The sequence below is a fragment of the Patagioenas fasciata genome, chromosome 1, assembly GCF_037038585.1.
Source record: "Patagioenas fasciata isolate bPatFas1 chromosome 1, bPatFas1.hap1, whole genome shotgun sequence".
Lineage (NCBI taxonomy): Eukaryota > Metazoa > Chordata > Aves > Columbiformes > Columbidae > Patagioenas > Patagioenas fasciata.
This window is the reverse complement of record NC_092520.1, coordinates 150,462,345-150,482,997: the sequence shown is the minus strand read 5'-3', so window position 1 is coordinate 150,482,997 and position 20,653 is coordinate 150,462,345. Positions and strand designations below refer to the sequence as shown.

Genomic DNA, 20,653 nt, shown 5'->3' with positions numbered 1-20,653 from the left:
GGAAGGTTTAAATTTGAACAGACTGTAAAGCTCGAAGAGCACAGCTATTTATGAACTAGTCCCAATCGTTTGCATTTTGGCAATGTGCCTACAAACAAATCATTACTGAGCTTCTTTTAGTGATAAAAAGAATTCATATCATATATACAGTCCAGATTACTGCCAGAAAATTGAATTGATTTTACCATCTCCTTCCTGCCCTCAAACTGCAAAATTAGCATTCAAGGAAAAAAAAAAAAAAAAAAAACCAAAGCTCAGCTTCTTAGTCCTTTTCTTGCTAAGGAGGCAAAATGAGGTCTGTTCTGGAACATCTGTCCTCTCTCAACTGCTTCCCATAACATCCCATTAGAAAGAACAGTGAACTGTGCTTCTTGGAAGCTGGAACTCTGTAGTTGGAGCACACCACCAATGCCAGTTTTCATTTGGAAATCTGAAGGAGCCTGTTGACCTTCAGTTCTTCAGACAATGACTGAAGGGAAAAAATACCACTCCTCTGTTCAGAAGGCATATTGTTCTAAGATTTCCACTGTGACAAGTGCCTTTGTATCTTAGGATAACCACAGTCTCTTTTATTTGGCTGATCTTACCAGAAATTCAAGAATAATTCTAGAATACAAAAATGTAACCAAGCAAAGGCTTTAGGACCCGTTTTCAACTATTTTTAATTTCTGTCCACAGAATCACACTTTAAAATGGAGAACAGGTTGGGTAAATATTCCTGCTTGCCTAAGACCATGCAAGAAATGAGAGCCCAGAACAAAACTCAGGACTCCCACTTTTAGTGTAGTATGGTATATCCTGAACCAAGGGCTTCCAGAATAATTTTTGCCTTTGTAATTTCTAGATCATTGGCCAAAAGGACTTTCACTTGGTTAATGTTTCAGATGTTCTTTTAGGTCATCTAATTCACTCAATTTCTTTTAAAAGACTTCTCAAATTTTGACTAAATAATTCTGTGAAGTTTTTAGAGCATTTCAGACTACCTTGAAATCAAAATCCCCATTCACTTATAACAAGCGAACTTGTTGCAATCATCAGCTGTCATTTTTCGGCTGCACACATGCAGCACTGCATAGAATCAGTCTTTCATACATATCAGAAATAGTGGCTTCTGTATACTTACACTCCAAATCGTCTGGACACTTAATTCTACGAAAATGACACACAGTACTTCCAGTCTTAATCCCACCCCTTCGCAAATTCATAGAGTGTTAAAGCCACCAACAAACATAGTACATATACGTAATAAGACAGAAATCATAGAACAGAAGTATAAATGCATCTCAAGTTGAATAATGGTACCAGAGAATAAACTAAACCTGAAGGACAAGTGACAATGGCTGGAAGAAAATAGTTTTAATGGTTTAGCCACTCATTTTGTTTCGAGATATCTCCCAGATTCTATTGCGACAATGGTGATAGACAACAAAATAAAAGGAAGAGGTAGAAATTAGACTTGAATATACTACTTCATACAGAGTTCCAGGCAACACACTTCCTGCAACAGATAACCTTCTAAACAAGAATTTCAGCGTGTGCTTTGGTAGGGATAGAAAAGGTTAATGCCAAAAGCAAGATTTAGAGCACCAGAACAAACGAGAGAAAGAAACCTAAGATCCCAATTGCACTGTACCCATCATTAAGTAAGTTTAACATTAAAATCTCACTCTTTTATAGCACCTGTAGAAAATTTTAAAAAAGCTTTACACATAGTACAAGAATTTGTTGCCTGAATGCAGTCCAAAGAAGTCAGACCACACAGCCAAAGACTCTGTTACAGATAAAACTGCAATAAAACCTGCTCTAGTAGATGCAATATACTTCCCTTGTCTACTACAACAGCCTGTCCTTCTCACATAGACTAACAGTTTTTATACTTTCACTCTCAAACCCATTAACAGATACACTGTTTATGAATGCCCTTACTATGGAAAAGCCTGTCAGAAGTCAAGTCACAATGGTAGAAAAAGATTCCAGAAACCCTTTTCCCACTTTTGAGAAAGCTGTATTCTCTGGACTTCAAGTAACAGAAGTGTAGTATCTTGAGGTCTGTGGTTTCTCGATGTCAGTTTACAGATTTCTAGAAAGACTGAGGGTTTACACAGGACCACTACTACTACTGTCACACAGGCGACAAGCAAGCTCTTGTTCATCACTTCAGACTGCAGTTTTGCTAAAAAGCATCATCAATCTGTGTTCAGTACAGTGCATAAACAAATATAAGTCAGACTTGAAGGAAACCACCTACAAAGTTTACTCTGCCAAAAGTGGTCTTCTCCTTCCTCACCCCGATCTTCCTTTACACTGCTTCTGGCACTCCTTTGATCCTTGGGCTGATTAGCTGATCCAATACTAATCAGGCAGAAATCACTCACGTTTTTGCTAGGCAAGCTTCCTATTAGATATTACAGTTGGTTCAGAAAACCAAGGGATTTGAGGATCTCAAGCTAGTGCAAGAGAAACAAAGGGAACATCAGCTCCCATTTGACTGAGAACCACTACAAAATACTTTCTGTGGATCATGTTCAAGGCCACGTTTCTTTTCAACACATTTCAGTTGGATGTCAAATGATCTGCAGTCCCCTTTTTGTAGTGTTCATCAGTTAGAATGGGGCCTAAAAACCTAGTTAGCCATGGATTAAGGAAATAAAAACTAACAATCACTTCACAGGCTGCTGTATTTCCACAACTTCCAGCAGCTTTCAGGACTGCAATTGCAGAAATGTGACAGTTTTGATTGGTTGCATGTATGGTATTTGATGCAGAATCAGAAGTGCATGTTAACCAGTAACACTAGTAACTTCAATACAAGTCTCCTAGACCCCAGAAAGGGCAAAACTCTTCAGTTGTAGGGTTCCTTTTTGGACAGTCACCACTCAGTTACTTAAGGGCCTGACTGTGCACATACCTATGTAGTATTAAGCTCTGGAATTAATGAACTCTCATGTCTCAAAGCTCAACTGTTTGTGATGCCAATTCACTATCATGTCATCACTGATGCCCTAAAGCTGCTATCACAGGAATTTCCAAAGTATGATGCAGTCTGAATCTGTTCTGATGTTTTTGCTTCCTTCAGCTACTGATAGATGCTCCCCCACTCTTAATCTGTCCCCAGACAGAACTCTGCCTTGGTATGAACACATCATTATAATGCAGGCAAGATATTTCAGAAAAAGCAAAGTCTTGATTAACACTGAATTGTGGGATATAATAAGACTCAGTACTTACATACAATTCTCTTAGAACACAAGCTAGAAAACATATGTTGCTGCATTTACAATACCACTGTTATCCTCCATATTAAACTGAAGTCACAAAGTCTAGACATGAACTTGGAGTTCTTGCTCTTGTTTATCTTGATCTCATCAGATGAATGATTAATAGTGTTTAACATGACATTCAAGTAATTTAATGTTTCTTGGGGCAGCATGCCAGTTTCAGTAACTCAAGAGTATTCAGCATAATGGCCAAGATATGTTCAAAGCTATAATATAAAAACGCTATTTTTCTAATCGCAGTCCCATAACATCCTTTTCAGCTAGCCAGATTGCTTTTTTCCAGCAAATCCTCTGTGCCCATTTTGTCAACTGACCTTTTATCAACAGGTCTTTTGTAAGAGGAAAGCATTGATAGGCTGTGCCACACCATGCCATTTCTCCTAAAAGCCTGCTGCACATTTTTCAGAATTTCATCAGCTTGTGTTCTTCGGATTGTAATTAATTAACTGGAAAAGCACAGCACCTTAAAAATTTCCGTGACTTCCCTTAACTTCTGCACATACCAAGTTACTTTAAAATAACAGCTTTGTCATTTAGAGTTTACATTCTCTCTTAATCTGACAGGCTTGTAAACACAGGCACACCAGAGTTTCCAAAAGGCTAACTACATTCACTCTCTAAACAGGGTGTGCGAAGCTGTTTTTGCTGTCACAGGACCAAAAAAAGTCTTTCAATAGCACTGTGCCAAAGACCCTTTCAGCCTATTGGTCAAAATGTTAAGTACTTGAAGGTTCCTGGAGTTTAGTAATTTTCCTTTGTAGGTCACCTTCTTATAAAAGCTACACTCCATTTAATATAGCACTTGGAAACAGTTTTATACAACCAGTCATGGGTGACTGCTTGCTGGCACTCATTAAAAACAAGCACTAACTTTAAACACTCGTTCAGCAAACAGTCCTAGGACAAAGTCACATTTTGGTTTCAGCAACCTTGCTAATACACCCTTATTAGACACAACTCCCTCATTAAATATCTTCAGATGAAAAAGGTTTGTTGAATCTCTAAGCAGTAGCAACTACTGGTTTTCTGTCAATGCCCAGTACTTGACAAGTACCAAAGACCTCAATGGCCACATGTGCTCAGCTCATTCATACACTTTGGTGACAAGCCTACAGAAATGGCCAAGCCTATATACCAAAAGATTCTCATGTGCCATTTTCTGCTTTACTGTTGTTGTTAATTCTGACAGCAGAAAGAGAAAACAAGCATGCTGGGTTTATGGAAAACAAATGCTCTGTTAAAAAAATAAACAGAGACTGAAAGTGTACTGCTGAACTTGATGTAAGATCAGAGTCAATAAAACTAAAACGGAGGAAGACGCAAGTTAACACACCAGAACAACATTTTTTTCTCTCGTATAACTGTGAAAGGCTGTCATGTCTCCCATTGCTGCCCAAGTCAGGGAGATATGATCTCCAGGAGAACAAAGGCAAAAACCATGGAATCTAACCCTTGTTCAGGGAAACAGTTGCGCCAGTGAATCACAAACAAAACCGCTCCCTCCCTCTCCCAGTTTCAACACAGCAAGCAATGGTTACAAAACCAGCTGGCAGGCAGCAAACTCAGCAGAGTGCCAACACCTCCCCTCTCGAAGAGTTCAGGCTCTCCAGACTAAAAGGAGACAGTTGAACCCAGCTGCAACTCTACAAGACATAACCTATTAAAACTTTGTTAATTCCCAGGAGAGTTTGAGAGCCAGGGTAGACACAGAGACATGGCCATTTCCCACATGTTACCAGCCTTCTGGGCAGAATACTGTCTACTCATGGTTGACTAGGTCATAGCTCCTGTCTTTTCTGCAGACATTCAACCTCTAAAAGCCTGTTAATAAACCAGGCACATCAACTGTTGATGAAAGATGCATCAGCATCCAACCAACTGAAGCCTGTGGAGCCTGGAAACCATCTCCATGGACAAATCACATGTCTTCATACTATTAAAGTGGGAATACTCTGATATATTCTCCTCTGTGTAACCAAAAACACTTTGCTGTACCAAGAGAAAAAAAAGAGGCTAGACTCCAGCACTTGCCTTAGTGACTAGCAGTCTGAGTAAAATATGCATTACCTACAGTGCTTAGAACAAGTGAAGGAGAAATTCAGATGTTAACATATTTTGACCTGAAGTAAAATGCCAGTTCGCATGCTCTCAAAGAAATAATGTTCTTTTCTAAGAGCTGCAAAATGGAAGAAAGGAAGAGGTGATGAAGAAGTCTACAGAAAAACAAATTTTGAACATAATCTACTTAAAAAAAAAAACAAATATGTTTTGGTAAGACCTCAAATTCTGTTATGCCAGGCCTCTCCCACAACCTCTACAAACAAAACCTATAGTGCAATGCAGGAAGAAGGCAAATACAGAAGCAGATGCCAAATTTTAATCATAACTCTAACAGTAGTAAAATGCTAGATTGAAAATAAAGCTATATGGTTTCAAACAGAGCAAGAAACTTGCAAGGACAAGAATTAAGGCAATCAGAATTTATGAATATCAGCTCCAGAATGACCATTCTTAAAACTCAAATGTCTACCTTTGGCCTTTAACACTTCACCTAACTCTTTTTCTCTCAGCATGCACCATAAAGACAAGTTGACAATTCCATGAATCTATATGCACCCTTCTGTAAATACCAAAACTAGTTTTGTAGCCTGTTTTTTGCAGATAACACATACACACTTCTCATAACAGAAAAGGCTTCGAGCAAGTTCTATGATTCAAGTTAAAAGTCTTGAGCCATTTGCTCACCTTCCAATTATTCTAAAACTTCTCTTTTGTACCTGAAAATCTGTTATACCCTTCTACCTCCCCCCTTCAAGTCACTTTGTTATTTATGCTCTAGACAGAGTTGCAGCTACACACACATATCATGAAATTTGCCAGAGGTCAAGTTAAGTTCCACTGGAAGTCAAAACCCATGCTCCCTGAGAAGCAACACGGATGAGTATTTTCCCAAATTTCTTCTGTCCGTTCAGATGACTTGAGAGCTACATATCCCTTCTAGACCTCTACTAGAAGTTATCAAATATTTCAGAGCAACAGGTCTCCATGGGCGCATTTTGGTGCCACACAGGACGACTACGCAACACAGCTCAACTGCATAAAAGGAGCCGTCATTCAGGAACATGAAAGCCTGATGACTGAAATAAAGGCAGAGAAAATGGTTCTTTCATTTGCCTCCTGTCATTGACAGGTTAAAGTATAAAAGAAAAGACTCAAACACAGGTTTTTAGGGCACTATAAAGAACCCATTCATCAGATTATAAGAAGCCACATGCATTTGATTGACTATGTCATCTTAACAAAGCCACAGCAAGAGATATTTCCTGTGGAACTATCAATGCTTGAATTACAAAGGTGGTTGAGACACAAACACTAGAACAGGAGGAAAGATTATGTCCCAAAGGCTAGGCAACCCAGCATGCTACAGGAGGGAAGCACCTGCTGAAAAATGCCTTATCAGCACATACACAGCACATGCAAACTAGAGAAGGGAAAGAAGTTTAAACTGCTGAAAGTGAATATTTATGCAGCTTGCCTGATCCTCTTCTCAGCACTAAATCCTCAACATGCAGATAAATGGTCACTATCTCTCGAAGTCACAGAAAGCACACCACTCATCTGCCGCTACACTAATTGTATGTTTAAACAAGATAGCAACATGTCTACCTATTCTTTAGAACAGATCCTTAAAAGAGGTGATAAGGCAAGAACAAATATGCACTCTAGGAGAGAACAGAGATACGGGATAAAATACAGGTGTAAAAGGATATTGATTTTACATGACCCATCTCTTCTTATAAGCATCATTATAAGATTACAGCACAGATTAACAGCACTGGCAGACAAACGCAGCTGCTTTATTATTATTTAGGATAAGCATGCTCAATACAGCTAGTAAATCTTTGCTACATGTATTCAGCGAATACCACAATTTACAGCAAGTAGGATCTTCAATGCAACCACCCAGGCAGGTTACTGGTGCCAGGGACAAAGGCCTCATTTAAAAAACAAAACAAAAACAAAACAGAACAAAAAAAATAGCATATAATGCAAGCTGTGGGGTAGATGGAAAATAATTCTGAACAATACAATAGTATGCGTCCACACACCTCCTTAGGAAATACTATCAAAATAATTCATCAAAAGCAACTACTACTACTTAAGAGTTCAGAATGCTTCCTCCTACAGGTGGAACAGAAAGTGGATATGCAAGTAGGCAGAGGAAAAGGAATCTTCTAAAGCGGAGTCCGGAGCAGATTTTATATAAATAAAGGAACTGCAATGATATAAATAGGCTAATAGGCAACACAAAAACTAGGCAATGCAATATTATCACAGGATAAAATACAAGCTTTTCTTTTTTTTTTTTTTTTTTCTTCTTAAGCTAATATCTCAAGTCTTAGGCCCAGTACATTTTGGGGAAGTATAGCATCTGTTAGAATACACCTATATTACGACATTCAAGAAAGTTAATACAATTAGCTTGTCATAAGCAGAAGCATTTAAAAGCATATTAAATGATCACGTTTGTTCTACCACCAAGACAGCCCTCATCCATTTTCCTTCTCCAAAATAATAATTCCTTAATCATTATCATCAGCTTCAACATGGTTGCATTTAGCCACTAGAATACTAGTAGAGTTGGCACCACTTGGAGTCCTTTTATAAGGCTATGTTTAGCTTGTGTGCCCAAGTACTATTGCCACCTACAGAAGAGCAAATTACTGTTATCTAAACAGGACTTTCTTCAAAACCAGAGGAAAATCACACTTTTGAACTAGTAAGTCATTTCTACTGAGGCAGCTGCACGTAGCCAGAATGTATAGTACAGCAAAAAAGTGAATCCTAGCTGGCATTTGAGTAACAGCTGTGCTGAGGCTTATACAAGACAGAGGAAGATACATAGCATAATGTTTTTTTTCAGATTATTTAGAATACTGCAGTATGCCACATAATAAAGGCCATTTGGCAAAACAATATTGGTTCTTTTGACAGCAGAGCGTTTTGGGATGCTCCATCTGAAGCATCAATTATTCAGCCTTTTAAGAAGAAAAAAAAAAAAGTAAAGATACCACAGCAATAAAAGTTTAGGCTGAAAAAAGGTCAAACAAGCAGGAAGCCATGTAATGCAGAGAAAGTGATGCAGTTTGAGATAGAACAGCAAGGTCCAAATGGCAAAACCAAATTTCTGTGGCAGCTTTTTAAGAGACTGGGAAAAAGAGAAGACAAATACAGGAAAGCTAAATATTTGTAGTGAGCCAAAGTAAAAGAAACACATACTTTTGTCATAAGGATGAAAGCAAACAAACAAGAAAATATTAACACATGCTAAGAATGCCAGAAAAAACAAACAGAAGAGAGAATGAGAGTACTTTAACTATTTCATTTCCAAAATTCTAGAACACTGACTCATCCAAATAATTTCTGTTTAGCTAAGCAAAGGTACAGAAAGAATTATAGGTCATAATCAGTCATGGGCTTTTCCTTAGCTATTCCATCTTCAGGCAACAGGCAACTAACATTATTCAACCAGGAAAGTCAGAGACAAGAATGAAAATGGCCTTAAAAAAAAAAGGTAAACATATGTGCATCCAAAATATCCACTAGTACAACTCAACTTTTCTTGTTTTTAACCTCAGCAAATTCAGCTATTGGCTAACACTTCACACCTTATATACGTGCTTTATGACTTCCCACATAACGCAAAAAAAACCCTACTGTATTTCCTATTACCATGATACTGAGAACATCCTATAGAAGTTACAGGAGCGTACAACTTCCAGTGCATTGGCTTGGCTTTTTAGCCATTAATACCTGTTCTGACTTCTCATTACAAGGAGACTTAAAACTAAATTCCACAAGGGCTCAAACTATTAAAGACAGGTTCTCACATCAGCTGAACCACAATAGTGGTCCATGCCCACACTCAGAATCTGTGGCAAATGCAATTTACACCAACAGCCCAACTCTTCTGCCCTGAAGGCTACATTAAGTCTCATCAGCATGTTTTTGCTCCTGGCTAAAACCACACAGTTGCTGTAACTGAGTTGATACAGTAAACTCATTAAGTCATGATAAATTTAATAGTGAGCTTAAGATGAACACCTGTTCCACTTAACTATGATGATACCCATCTATATATATCTTGGGAGAAGCATTAATTACAGTTCTCAAACACTCTAACCAGAAGGTACTTTTGTCCAATGCTTGGACATTACCTTCATACAACACCTATTTAAGCTGTGGAATTCCTTCCCACAGGATGTTGTGACTGTGCAGAACATGCACTCAAAATTCAAAAACATTGCCACTGGCTCTGGAAATCTGTGAGCCACCAATCACTAAAGGCTGGGAGAGCGTCCTGGGGAAGTAACACAACATGCTTCCCGATCCCTTTACTCTTCCTTATGAGTCTGCAACTGGCTACTCTCTGAGGTAGGATATTGCACACTATAGAGGTTTGGTCTAATTCAGTATGGCCATTCTTCCAACAGGAATGCTTGCAAACAGATTTTTCTGTCCTAATCTCTAAAACAACAGCAATTAGCCAAGGTTCAGACTACAATCAGCCAGAGTCAATATATCTTCTACTTTTACTTATGATTAATCTGAAGTTACAGAACAAAAAGCTTTGGTATGAACATCATCTCAGTACAGAACAAACCATTATGAATCCCATTTTTTTGAGGAGGGAATAAAAACCACAAAGCTGGTAAACTTAAACTTACACCCCATCTTGTCACCTAAGTTCCCATACATTCAAATGAATACTTCTGACATCTTTCTGGTGGTTTTTTTTTTTTTTTTTTTACAATTATTCAGCAGACAGAAAGAGGCCGTAGGCTCATGGTTCACATTTCTGGAACTTACCTCAAGCACCAAATCATAGAATGCTAGGGATTGGAAGGGACCTCGAAAGATCATCTAGTCCAGTCCCCCATTTTCCCAAGCAAAACCAATAGATAATCATATAACTTACATTATCCTGGTCAGAAGACAAGGGTGGCTCCACTAGAAGAAGCTGCTGCTCAGAGCTGTCCTCTTCAAAGGCTGCCTGTGCTGTTGCGGTGTCAGACATGTGTCCTTTTCTGAGTCGTAGACCTGGCTCTGGAGAACCAGCATTATCGAGTTGCGTTAGTTCATTCATGAGATGCTGGGAGCCTTCTCAAATATTCTGCTTTCTCTTGGTTCAGTTTGGCTGATTATGTGTTGGCTCTGCAAGACAAACAGTTTGTATAACTAAACTGAAGTGAAAAATAAAGAGTGTAAGAGTTGGTTGGAAGAGTAACGTGCTTAAAAGCTACCAAACAGCTATGACAACTGCCTTTATATGTGCCCAAACTCCCACAGAATCAATTATACAGACTTCTACACTGAGAGACAAAGAATTTACATCTTGTGACCACTAATACTTTTGTATCCTAACACAAGTTAAACACAACTTTGAAAGATGATAGAAAGTAAGCTCCATAAACAGTAAATTCACAAAAGCACATTGATGTTTTTATAAATTATTATTTTTATTTTTACAATGTTGCAAACACTGGGCTGATAATACTATTTACAAATAAACTGCTTATCATAGGCACTCTATAATTATCAGCTTTTTGTGGGTATGAAGCTCATACCCAAGCTCAATCATCTGGGATAGGTTTCATCAAAACTAGGACACTAAGTACTGGTTGGTAGCAACAAGCAAGCAGAGCTCAAACAGCAACTAACTTCAGACAAAATGCAAGGAGGGCACTAGTACACATGGTTATTATGTTTTCCTTGCTTAAATTAACATGTTCACAATTACTGCCAGCAATGGGTCTGACACTTCACTTGTATAAGGAATTAGACTAGACAGATTTAAACACCATTCATTCCATCACAGCAGTCAGAAACAGAGAATTCCCCCTGAAAACCATAAACCATGCTTTCTACTCAGAAAAGTAACTATATTTTACACATGGAATGCTGCAGTAAGGATTTGGGGTAAATTTTACTCAAGATGCTAAAGATCAGGTAATTTTCTGAAAATCCCCGTAATGACAACCTCTTATATCAGAGCCCTCATCCAAGAGTATTATTTGGTACCTTGTCCTGATTTCAGCTGGGATAGTTAATTTTCTTCCCAGTAGCTGGTATAGTGCTGTGGTTTGGATTCAGTATGAGAAGAATGTTGATAACACACTGATGTTTTGGCTGTTGCCAAGCCATGCTTATATCAAGTCAAGGACTTTTCAGCCAAAAGATTGCAGGTGCTCAAGAAGCTGGAAAGGGGCACAGGCAAGACAGCTGACTCAAACTGTCCAAAAGGATATTCCATACCATATGATGTCATCCTCAGTATGTATTGTGGGGAAAGAAGGAGGAAGGTGGGGGATGTTCAGAGTGATGGTGTTTGTCTTCCCAAGTAACCATTACACACAATGGAGCCCTGTTTTCCTGGAGATGGCTGAACACCTGTCTGCCCATGGGAGGTGGTGAATGAATTCCTTGCTTTGCTTTGCTTGTGTGTGCAGCTTTTGCTTTCCCTATTAAACTGTCTTTATCTCAACCCACAAGTTTTCTTCCTTTTACTTTTCTGATTCTCTCATCCATCCCACAGTGAGGAGTGAATGTATGACTGTGTGGTACTTCATTGCTGGCTGGGGTTAAACCACATTGCTTGTACATCACTGTGTGGTGGTCACTTCAATAGCCAGCCAAGAGATACCTGATTGACACTGGTTGCCTTGGGAGGCACAATAGCCAGAGCACTTGGAAATCAGAGTGCCAGAAACCATTGGAATGACTTGGTGCTTAGCTAAGTCTTCAGAATCTCTTTGAATGAGAATATATTCATTTTATACTAATCACTTGGTGTCATTCTATTACTGTAGCATCTTAAGTACTTGGATGTGACTAACACAGAACATTAAGATAACCCATCTAACAACTTTTAACTTGCCAGGGTGCATAATTAGATTGGAATTTTAGTGCCCAATAAAAGATGCTGAAATTTGTTTTAATGTAGGAGGGCAAATTAAAAATGTAAGATGAGGGATTGATATTGGCAGTTGTGTAATAAAATATCACCTCCAAAAAGCCAATAAATAATGTACTCCTGCCTTTCAGGGACTAATCTCATTTACACATGATCACTAAAAGATAATTCTTAGCTCTGACAAATGTGCTACAGATAATTTTGCTGCAGCGGTTTGTAATCTTATATCCCCTCAGCTGCCTGGCAGTCTCCAAATGAGAGAGCTGCTAATGAGCAGGTAACAGACTTTGCAGAACCAAACGATACCTCAGTTGTCTGTTCAGTATGGCAGATTGCCTTAATCACCCAGGAAGGTAAGTTTGCAATATGACAGCAGAGCAGATGGTTTGCCCACCTTCCTGCTAACTCCACTATAGGGTCAGTAACTTCCACCTGAGAATAACATCTAAAATGGCCACAGCTGTTTACTTGGTAAACACAAGAGCCACAGGACTATCACCTCATGAGAATTAAGGCAACGTTTAATCACACAGGAAGCCCAATGAGGAACTTGAGCAAATGGATTTTAAGATCAAGAACAAATATTTAGAAACCCACAGAACAACTGAAATCTTGACTGGTTTTGTCATATTTCAAGCAGTCAATTCACAATTCTATTTTTATGTGAGAAACATGAAGACATTGTCACATTGCCAAACTGATCTAGGGAAAAAAGAAAAGTATATGCAATGAGAACTATAGCTTAAAATTAAACTTATTGGGTGTCATCATTTAAAAGGCAACTTAGACTAATTTCAGTACAGTACACTGTACCAATTTAAAGCTGTAGCTAAAACCAAATAAATGCAGTAAACCAGAGCAGCTGTTTGTAAACGAGGGTGACAAACACACATCTACACACCTCTACCTGATATTCCATGCATTTCCAACAGGTAGTTAGCTGAAATAGCCATAGTTATTTTCACAGATTGTTCAATCTGCATTAGACATTTAACCAGCAAGTTTTACTAGTTTTCCCTTCCAACAGCTTTTAGCAATAGAATTGCCATTCTGTGCTGCATTACCTGCTATATTGCCTAAGTGCACATCCTTACGTCACCTTTGTGACATTGTGGGAGCAATGCTCAAAGAGATATGGTAATAACCATCACAACACACTTAACCACACTTGGCCAAGAAGCTTGCAAAAGGTTCTTCTAACACAAGAATGCCAAGAGACTTCTTAAATCAGGCCTTGAAGATTTACTTCACTAGCACTTGCTGCCAAGTGATCACTAAGGCTAAAAACAGATGCCTTTCACCTCCAGCAAGTGAGATTTGCATTCAGCAGCAGAGTTGAACTTCAGAGCTCTGCACAAACTGAAGTGTTTGTTTCTTGGCATTACAGCAGAACTGTTCAATGAACGAAGATGTTTCCATGTTGCCCTTCACGCAGGATCCTTTTAGTGCTAAATATGTTTGACCCTACTGAGCATACAAAGGTAAGCAAGCCAAAAGACAGTCCAAAAGCATCACTAGTGGTTTTTAGTCCTTTTTAAAAATGTACTACAAAAGCCAAAACCACATGCCTGAATGGGACATGGCATTGCCAGCAGAAAAGTACTAACAGCCAAAACTATTCGTTCACATGTGAAAGAAAGCAGCCTGAGATTATGAACAGGGAAGACATAGATGGTCTTTAATTTCTATTATAAAGTTTCTATCATGCCACAGTTCTGTGAAGGGTTTGAATGACTAGGATGACCTTTTCCTAAGAAAATAGGAAGTATGGTCAGTAGCATCTAGCCAGAAGACGATGGTTGAAACACTGTGAACTAAGAGACTTATCGCCCATTCTGTCTCTAAGACTAGGCAGTTCCTGAAAACAAAAACCGGAAAACTGAAAGTTATAGAACATTTGCGGTCTTGGAAGAGACTGTTTTGTGTTTCACTGAGATTATAAATCTTATATTTAAGTCATTTCACTTTTTTTTTTTTACAGCCTACAAATTAAAAGCTTTCATTAAAATTAGCTTAAAGAGGAAGTTGTGATGTACAACTTTAAATCTGCTTAATGATTGCAGATATAATAAGCATAATATCAGCATCTAGATCAATCGGTCAGTTCCTGTTGTGTTTAAAATGAGCTGAGAAAAGCAACTACAGAGTTTGGTTTGTTGGGTTTTATTTTTAAAATAGAAAACTTCTAAAGGCTAAATTAGCTTTTAGAAAGGACTTACCATTTTAATACTACCATAGTTCTAAACAGTTTATAAACACAAAATGCGGCACTCCATTAGCTGACTTAATATGCTGCTGCCACCACACAACCTGTAAAGCCCAAGTGGTCATCACTCCCAAGTGGTCACTCCACCCCAGTTCAGAAGAAGTCAACCCCACAGCAACAAGAGTCAGTGCCTGTTTCAGTCTGTAGACAGATACTCATCGTCTTTCTGAAAACATAATCAGAAGGCAAAAATATTTCAGCAGTTCAGCACCATTGTGCAGTGTTGGAGGAGTCAACATCCACAATTACAGAGCACATATGGGACACTGTTTTGCTCCTTAAGATGACAAGGTAAAAGTATTTACACAAACTTAAGCACCACAGGATGATGCTACTATTCTTTGTAAGATCTTCCTGGATATTCTCCAGGATAAGCGATACAGGCCTCCTAACCTCCCACAATTCACCTGGCATGACGACTGGTTTTCTACCCAAGCTAGGCAATGCCACATGGCAGCAAAGCAACAAAAGCATGCTAAGAGTAGTGTTTGTAGTTAAATTTAAGAGACCTGTAACTCTTTTTTTAGGATGAAACAGAGTCCCAGATGGTCAGACTACCTCCCACTATCCCTAGGCAAAGCAATCCAGCATCCAGCTATTCCCAGTAGGGCTCTCTGTAAGCAACACAAGAACGATCCCTTCAAAGCTATTTTGTTCTGTCTGTAGCTGGTATCTAGAAGAATGAAAACGGCATCCCCCTCCACTCCCCTCTCATTGACCAACAGCCTTCCTGATAGAAACATTCCTGTTCAGAAAGGCACTGGCATCCACTGTATGCTCTTTCCTTGCTAATCCTCTTCTAAGCATCCCATATACTGGCATAAGCATTGTATACACACTGGACAAGTCTTCATAAAATTAGCTCATTCTCCCTCATAGAACTCAGTTATCAAAAGAAGAAAAGGCCATAATGAAAATTTCAGGCTACACTGTTTCTCGGAACATTCATTAATGTTTAATGAAGGGTGTGAGTTCCTGAAAAGTCTTGTAAAAGACACTACTTCAATCTACAAACTTTGCCTTGCCTGCGTCCATGTACCCTCACTGCTACAACTGCATTATTAGTTGGCAAACTACATCCATGCCAGTAAAATGACAAAGCTAATTGAACAGCAAACCACCTACCAGTTGAAAATCACTACTGAATCCAAAGTTGTTTAGACTAGGCCTTAGTAACAGAATAGGCACAATCCACTTGCATAACTATTAGCACAGGTACAAATGGCAAGGTACTTCCAGTACAACCCATGGGCAGACCATTTGTGCTAAGAAGAAAGCTTATATAGATCGATGGAGTGGAATTTTTGCCTACAAAATGGTTGACTCTGGCTACCTTGACCGAAATAAGGTATACTAACCAAAACACAGCTTTCTTGACATTGTATTTCTACTGTCTTGTGGTAGAAAGGTTCTGTCAGAAGCAATTCCTCCCAAATGGTATAATAACACCAATAGTGTTCATTAACATCACACAAGAGCTTGAATTATTCTCAGGTGACAGTGGCATCACCCTATCATCAGTCTGGTTCCCTTACTCCCTAGCACCAGTACTGGTACTCAATTGGGGAAACTGGGCAAGCACCAGTGCCAACACAAGGCAGACATATGCAGTTTGGGTAAGGGAAAGAGGGAGTCAGACAGTGAGCACTGTGTCACATGAGTTAAGAGACTGAGTGTCACCCATACATGTGGCCTAGCTAACCCATACTGGGTCACTTATGGGGTATCCACTGGTTGGCTGATTTTTTTTCATTATATGTAAAGCAGAAGAGATAAGAAAACCATACACTTTAAGTAGATTTGTGAATTGCCACTAAGTTGGAAGGCCACAAGCTAAAAAGTTAAACAAACAGTAATGCTGAAAGATTTGATAATGTAACTTGAAATAAGGGATTTTTACCTTTTTTCAGTCGTTCAGTGATTGAGCTCTTTTGAATGAAAGAGTTAAATATCCATAGCAATATTCCAAATATTCTCTAAAACTACTGTCAAAACCAAAGCAAACAAGGGTATGTATTAACAGGGGAAGGAGGAAAATCACAGAAAACCGTGTTTTCTCAAAGTACCCTAAAGGAAGAGTATGAATCAGGCTGTAAAAATTCTTTGGAAGTCATCTTGAACAATGTGGAACAATGAGGAAGCAATCCAGCACCTCTTCTCTTAGATGTAATTTCCCTAGATAAAGAGACATCTACAAAACAAAGATTAGACTCCCGCAGAGGGTCAGTGGCCAAAAAGCTGCCTTTGTAACTTGTAAACTGTCACTGGACACTTCAGCCTCAGCTATTTCACAGCAGGCCGCAGAGGCAAACAATCAAGCACATTCTGATGCGTTTGGATCCAAAGAAAGGGAACAAGCCAGCAGCCTGCCTCCATTACCAAAATGCTTCCATTTCAGAGGATCCCATTACATTGTTACAACATTTGTCCAATTTGTACTGCAAATTGAACCTCAGTTTTGTAACTGGGTTAAGTGTTATGTCAGCAGTTGGCCCACCCCCACGCACAATGTCCGGCTGTTACAGACTGGATGACTGCTGTGAATTAGTTCTACTCTTCAATAAACCAAAACCAAGACAATTGTCACAAAAACAGCACAAAAGAAGAAACAGGAATTCTTTTCACGTCACGTTCCACAAAAATCCACAACCCAGACCTGGAAAAATTGTTTTCTGTTCATTTTTCAATAAATGGCTCTGCTTCTCCAAGTGAGAAATGTTCCAATTTCGTGCCCTTTCATGATTTTATTTCTATGGCATGCTACTAGCTCACACCAACTTACTTCACAGTTGCCAACAATCAAAAGATGCAGTTGGTTTTTGTTAGTAGCACTTCAGATCACAGACTGTCTAAAGTGAAAGACTGGAATTAGACATTACTCTCCTCTTCAGTGAAAATTTAGAATATATCCTTTTAACTACTGCCTTAAAGACATCAGATTCACAGAAGAACTGTTGAGTGAAAAAACAAAACAAAAACAAACAAAAAACATTAAAAGAACAAAAAAACACACACGCATTTGTGTGAGAATGTAAATGGCACAAAGATCAAGAGCAAAACATTCCTCTACCCAGGCAGATACACCACCCGCCTCCTAGGAAACACAGGTTTGAGTCTCTCTAGAAACGCAAGTGAGACCTTTTATAACTCAAGAAGATGCCCCAAGGCCTGAAGCAACTGTACAAAAAACAAACACCACCACCTCATTCGTAAAACCAAAGAGGAATACACATATTTTGGCCTGCAAACTTCAAGCAGGAAAGCATTTAAGACAGTTGCCTTCAGTGCTTCTTATGCTGTGCTTGGACAACTTTTTACTTAGATGCTATCACTGTGCAGATTTAAGGGCTGGCCAGTGCCACAAGGGAGCAGCCCCACTCTTCCCTGGGTGAGCAAACAGCCCCACTTCTCATTGCTGCCCACCCCCATCAAGGCACTCTGGTGTTTGACAAAACCCATTCTCAGGGGCAGCCTGGAAAAATGCTAACCCAGGGAGGAGAATGAGATAATTGTCTTCTATCAAACCAGCAAACTGAAGTGGCTCAATACACCCTGTGCTGGTTTGACTGAAAATGGGTTGATTTTCTTTGTGCAGTTAGAAAACTTTCTTTTTCATCACTAGCACACTCATTATTTGGACTTAGTTTGAGAACAAGCAGATAACACCCCAGCACAGAGTTAATGTTTTCAATTGCTCTGGTTTGAGAGCCAAGGACATTCTGAGCACCTTACTTACAGGTGTGAGGCATCAAGGAAGGGGGGCACAAATGTGGCAGAGCTTGACTGACATCCAGACTGATCAATGAGAGTATTCCATCCCATTAGCATCATGCTCCAGATGAGTGCGACCTTCCAGCTGGCTCTTCTGTTTTCTCTGTGTTGGCTCTTGCTATCAAGCCAGAGCAGGTTTGGTCGGGACATTTAGTCCTTTTGCTATTCTGCAGAAGCCTTTGGGCTTCTCTGCCTTTTTCCTCCCTTTTTCTCTCTCTGGGATCAGCTTTAGGACCAGGTGTGGCAGGTGTCGCAAGCTGGGACTGACTGCTCAGTTGTGGACAGAGTTCATGAAAAAACGCCTTGAGTATCTTTTATTTATTTTAAATATATTATATATATATATTTACTAGCAGTGTATTAGTATTTTGTTATTTTATTGAACTGTGTTATCTCAACCCAAATTTCTCCCTTCCCTTTTGATTCTCTCCCCTGTTGGGGGGGTGTGGGGTGGTGAGGGACGAGGTGAGCAAGCAGCTGTCATACTGCTAGCTCAGCTTAAAACACAACACACCCTCAGAGAAGCAGCGTGAACAACATGACAGAAAGGGGAGGACCACACACACCCAAGATTTTAATTCTTTACGTATTTTATAGGCAGCATTTTCCTAACCCGTTAGGGACTGACAGTTATCTATTGGCCCAAGCCTCTAATTGTCATGTCTGTACATACCACAGCCTTTATTATGACCTGTTGACCACCTGCAGACTACACCTGCCACAGCAAACCAGACACCTTACCAGGATTACTGATTTTAATACAGTGGTCAGGAACTCAAAAGCTGGCTGCAGAAAGCTGACCGCTCTTCCCAGTTTTTTAAAGCGCTTACTCTAGTTTGCTGATAATCTTGATAAGGTTATTCATGACATTGTGAGCTTGCTCATCAGTGTTTTATTTTGTGGCTGACAGGTTTGGTCTACGAAGTACGTTTGCATTCCTATATTTGTGAAAAATAAGACCAAAGAAAACTCCTTTACTTACACTCAACAATGGCATTTCTTCAGTTGAAAACAGCATATATTTTCTCCTCAAAAACAATAACTTTGTTTTGCTACAAGTCAGAAAACTCTAAAAATTTGCTACTTTTCTGTAGCAAAAACATTACAAGAACATTGTAGGAATAACCAACATCCACACCCACGGCATTGTATTAGTCTAAGATCAAAAAAGCTGTGCAGCATCTTTTTCAGATTCTTAACCACCAAAACTCAAGCAAAAGAGGCAGAACTACTGTAACTAGACTGCACCTAATTTATGTCAGTCAGAAGCAGATTTAGTCATATGGCTAAAGTTCTATACAGATAAGCTCAGGTAAAGCTACCTATTAATTTAATATCTTAACTTCCTTAATGCAATAGCCAGAGAAAAATTTGTGTTTTAAAATACAATGATTGTTGAGAGTTAAGAAATAATCTGAAGTGAACTCCTAGTGTCCTCTAACTTTTAGTGCCACTCTTTCGGATAGACGTTTATTTCCTGGTAACATTATTTGAAATAATCTCAAATTCTGAAACAAGGCCAAGGACACTGATATTGCAATACATCACTGATGTAATTTAAAAGTAGAAATGTTAAGTTAATCTTTTACTTTCTGCTGTACTATAACTGTGGAAATGTCAAAACACCCAGAGTCAAATATTGATACTCTGTGAGATTACAGCTAAAATTCTAAGAAACAAAATTATCTGTATAAATGCAAGCCCTTCAAGTAGGGATGTAGTTTAAATTCAAAACGTGTCTACAGGACCTAGACCAAGACACTCACATAAAGACTCATCTTGCTGTGGTCTGTTTTACCACCTTGGTGTAACACTTTTTGCTAGTATAACTGTGTTCCCCTCAGAGGTTTTTGCTAGTATAGCTGCAGCCTGCAGTCCAATCAGCACAGCTACGTTAGTGTAATTTTAAGTATGAAACAGTTTAAGATCATAAACATGCTTCATGTTCATTTTCAAGTAACCAAGAACCATTTCGGGAATATAGACATTAGACGTTTTGCATGACTTAGTATCACTTATTGATGTATTCAGATAGTTGGGTGTGGAGAGGGGGGTTTGGGGGTGTGTGATCCATGCCTCTTCAAACTTCAAAAAAAAAAAAAAAAACCAACCCACCCAAAACCAAAAGAGCCCCCCAAATATACACACATGCAGACAAAATGCTGTGAGCTGTGGCAATGAGGAGCACTTCATTTCTATATACCTTCATTTAAAAATACACTGTCCCTACTCTGAAGCATGTAATTGCAATCCACTCTTTGATAACAGAGCTACCCTGCTTGTTTGGTAAAATGAGGACTGGCTGTAACATTGAATGAATGACAGTCAGCACCATTAAAGGAAAATAAAAATTATTTTTTTATG

General features: G+C 39.0%; 1 protein-coding gene across 4 annotated transcripts in view; it reads right to left on the bottom strand.

The window, feature by feature from the left end:
- The window catches only part of ADIPOR2 (adiponectin receptor 2), a 48,765-nt gene that overhangs the window by 12,562 nt on the left and 15,550 nt on the right, over positions 1-20,653 (bottom strand). For all 4 annotated transcript variants that reach the window (XM_065841346.2, XM_071817626.1, XM_071817618.1 and 1 more), the window contains exon 2: positions 10,258-10,493. In XM_065841346.2, coding sequence (XP_065697418.1) covers positions 10,258-10,425 — 168 coding nt within the window. In that variant the 5' untranslated portion in view covers positions 10,426-10,493. The remainder of the gene's footprint in view (positions 1-10,257; positions 10,494-20,653) is intronic.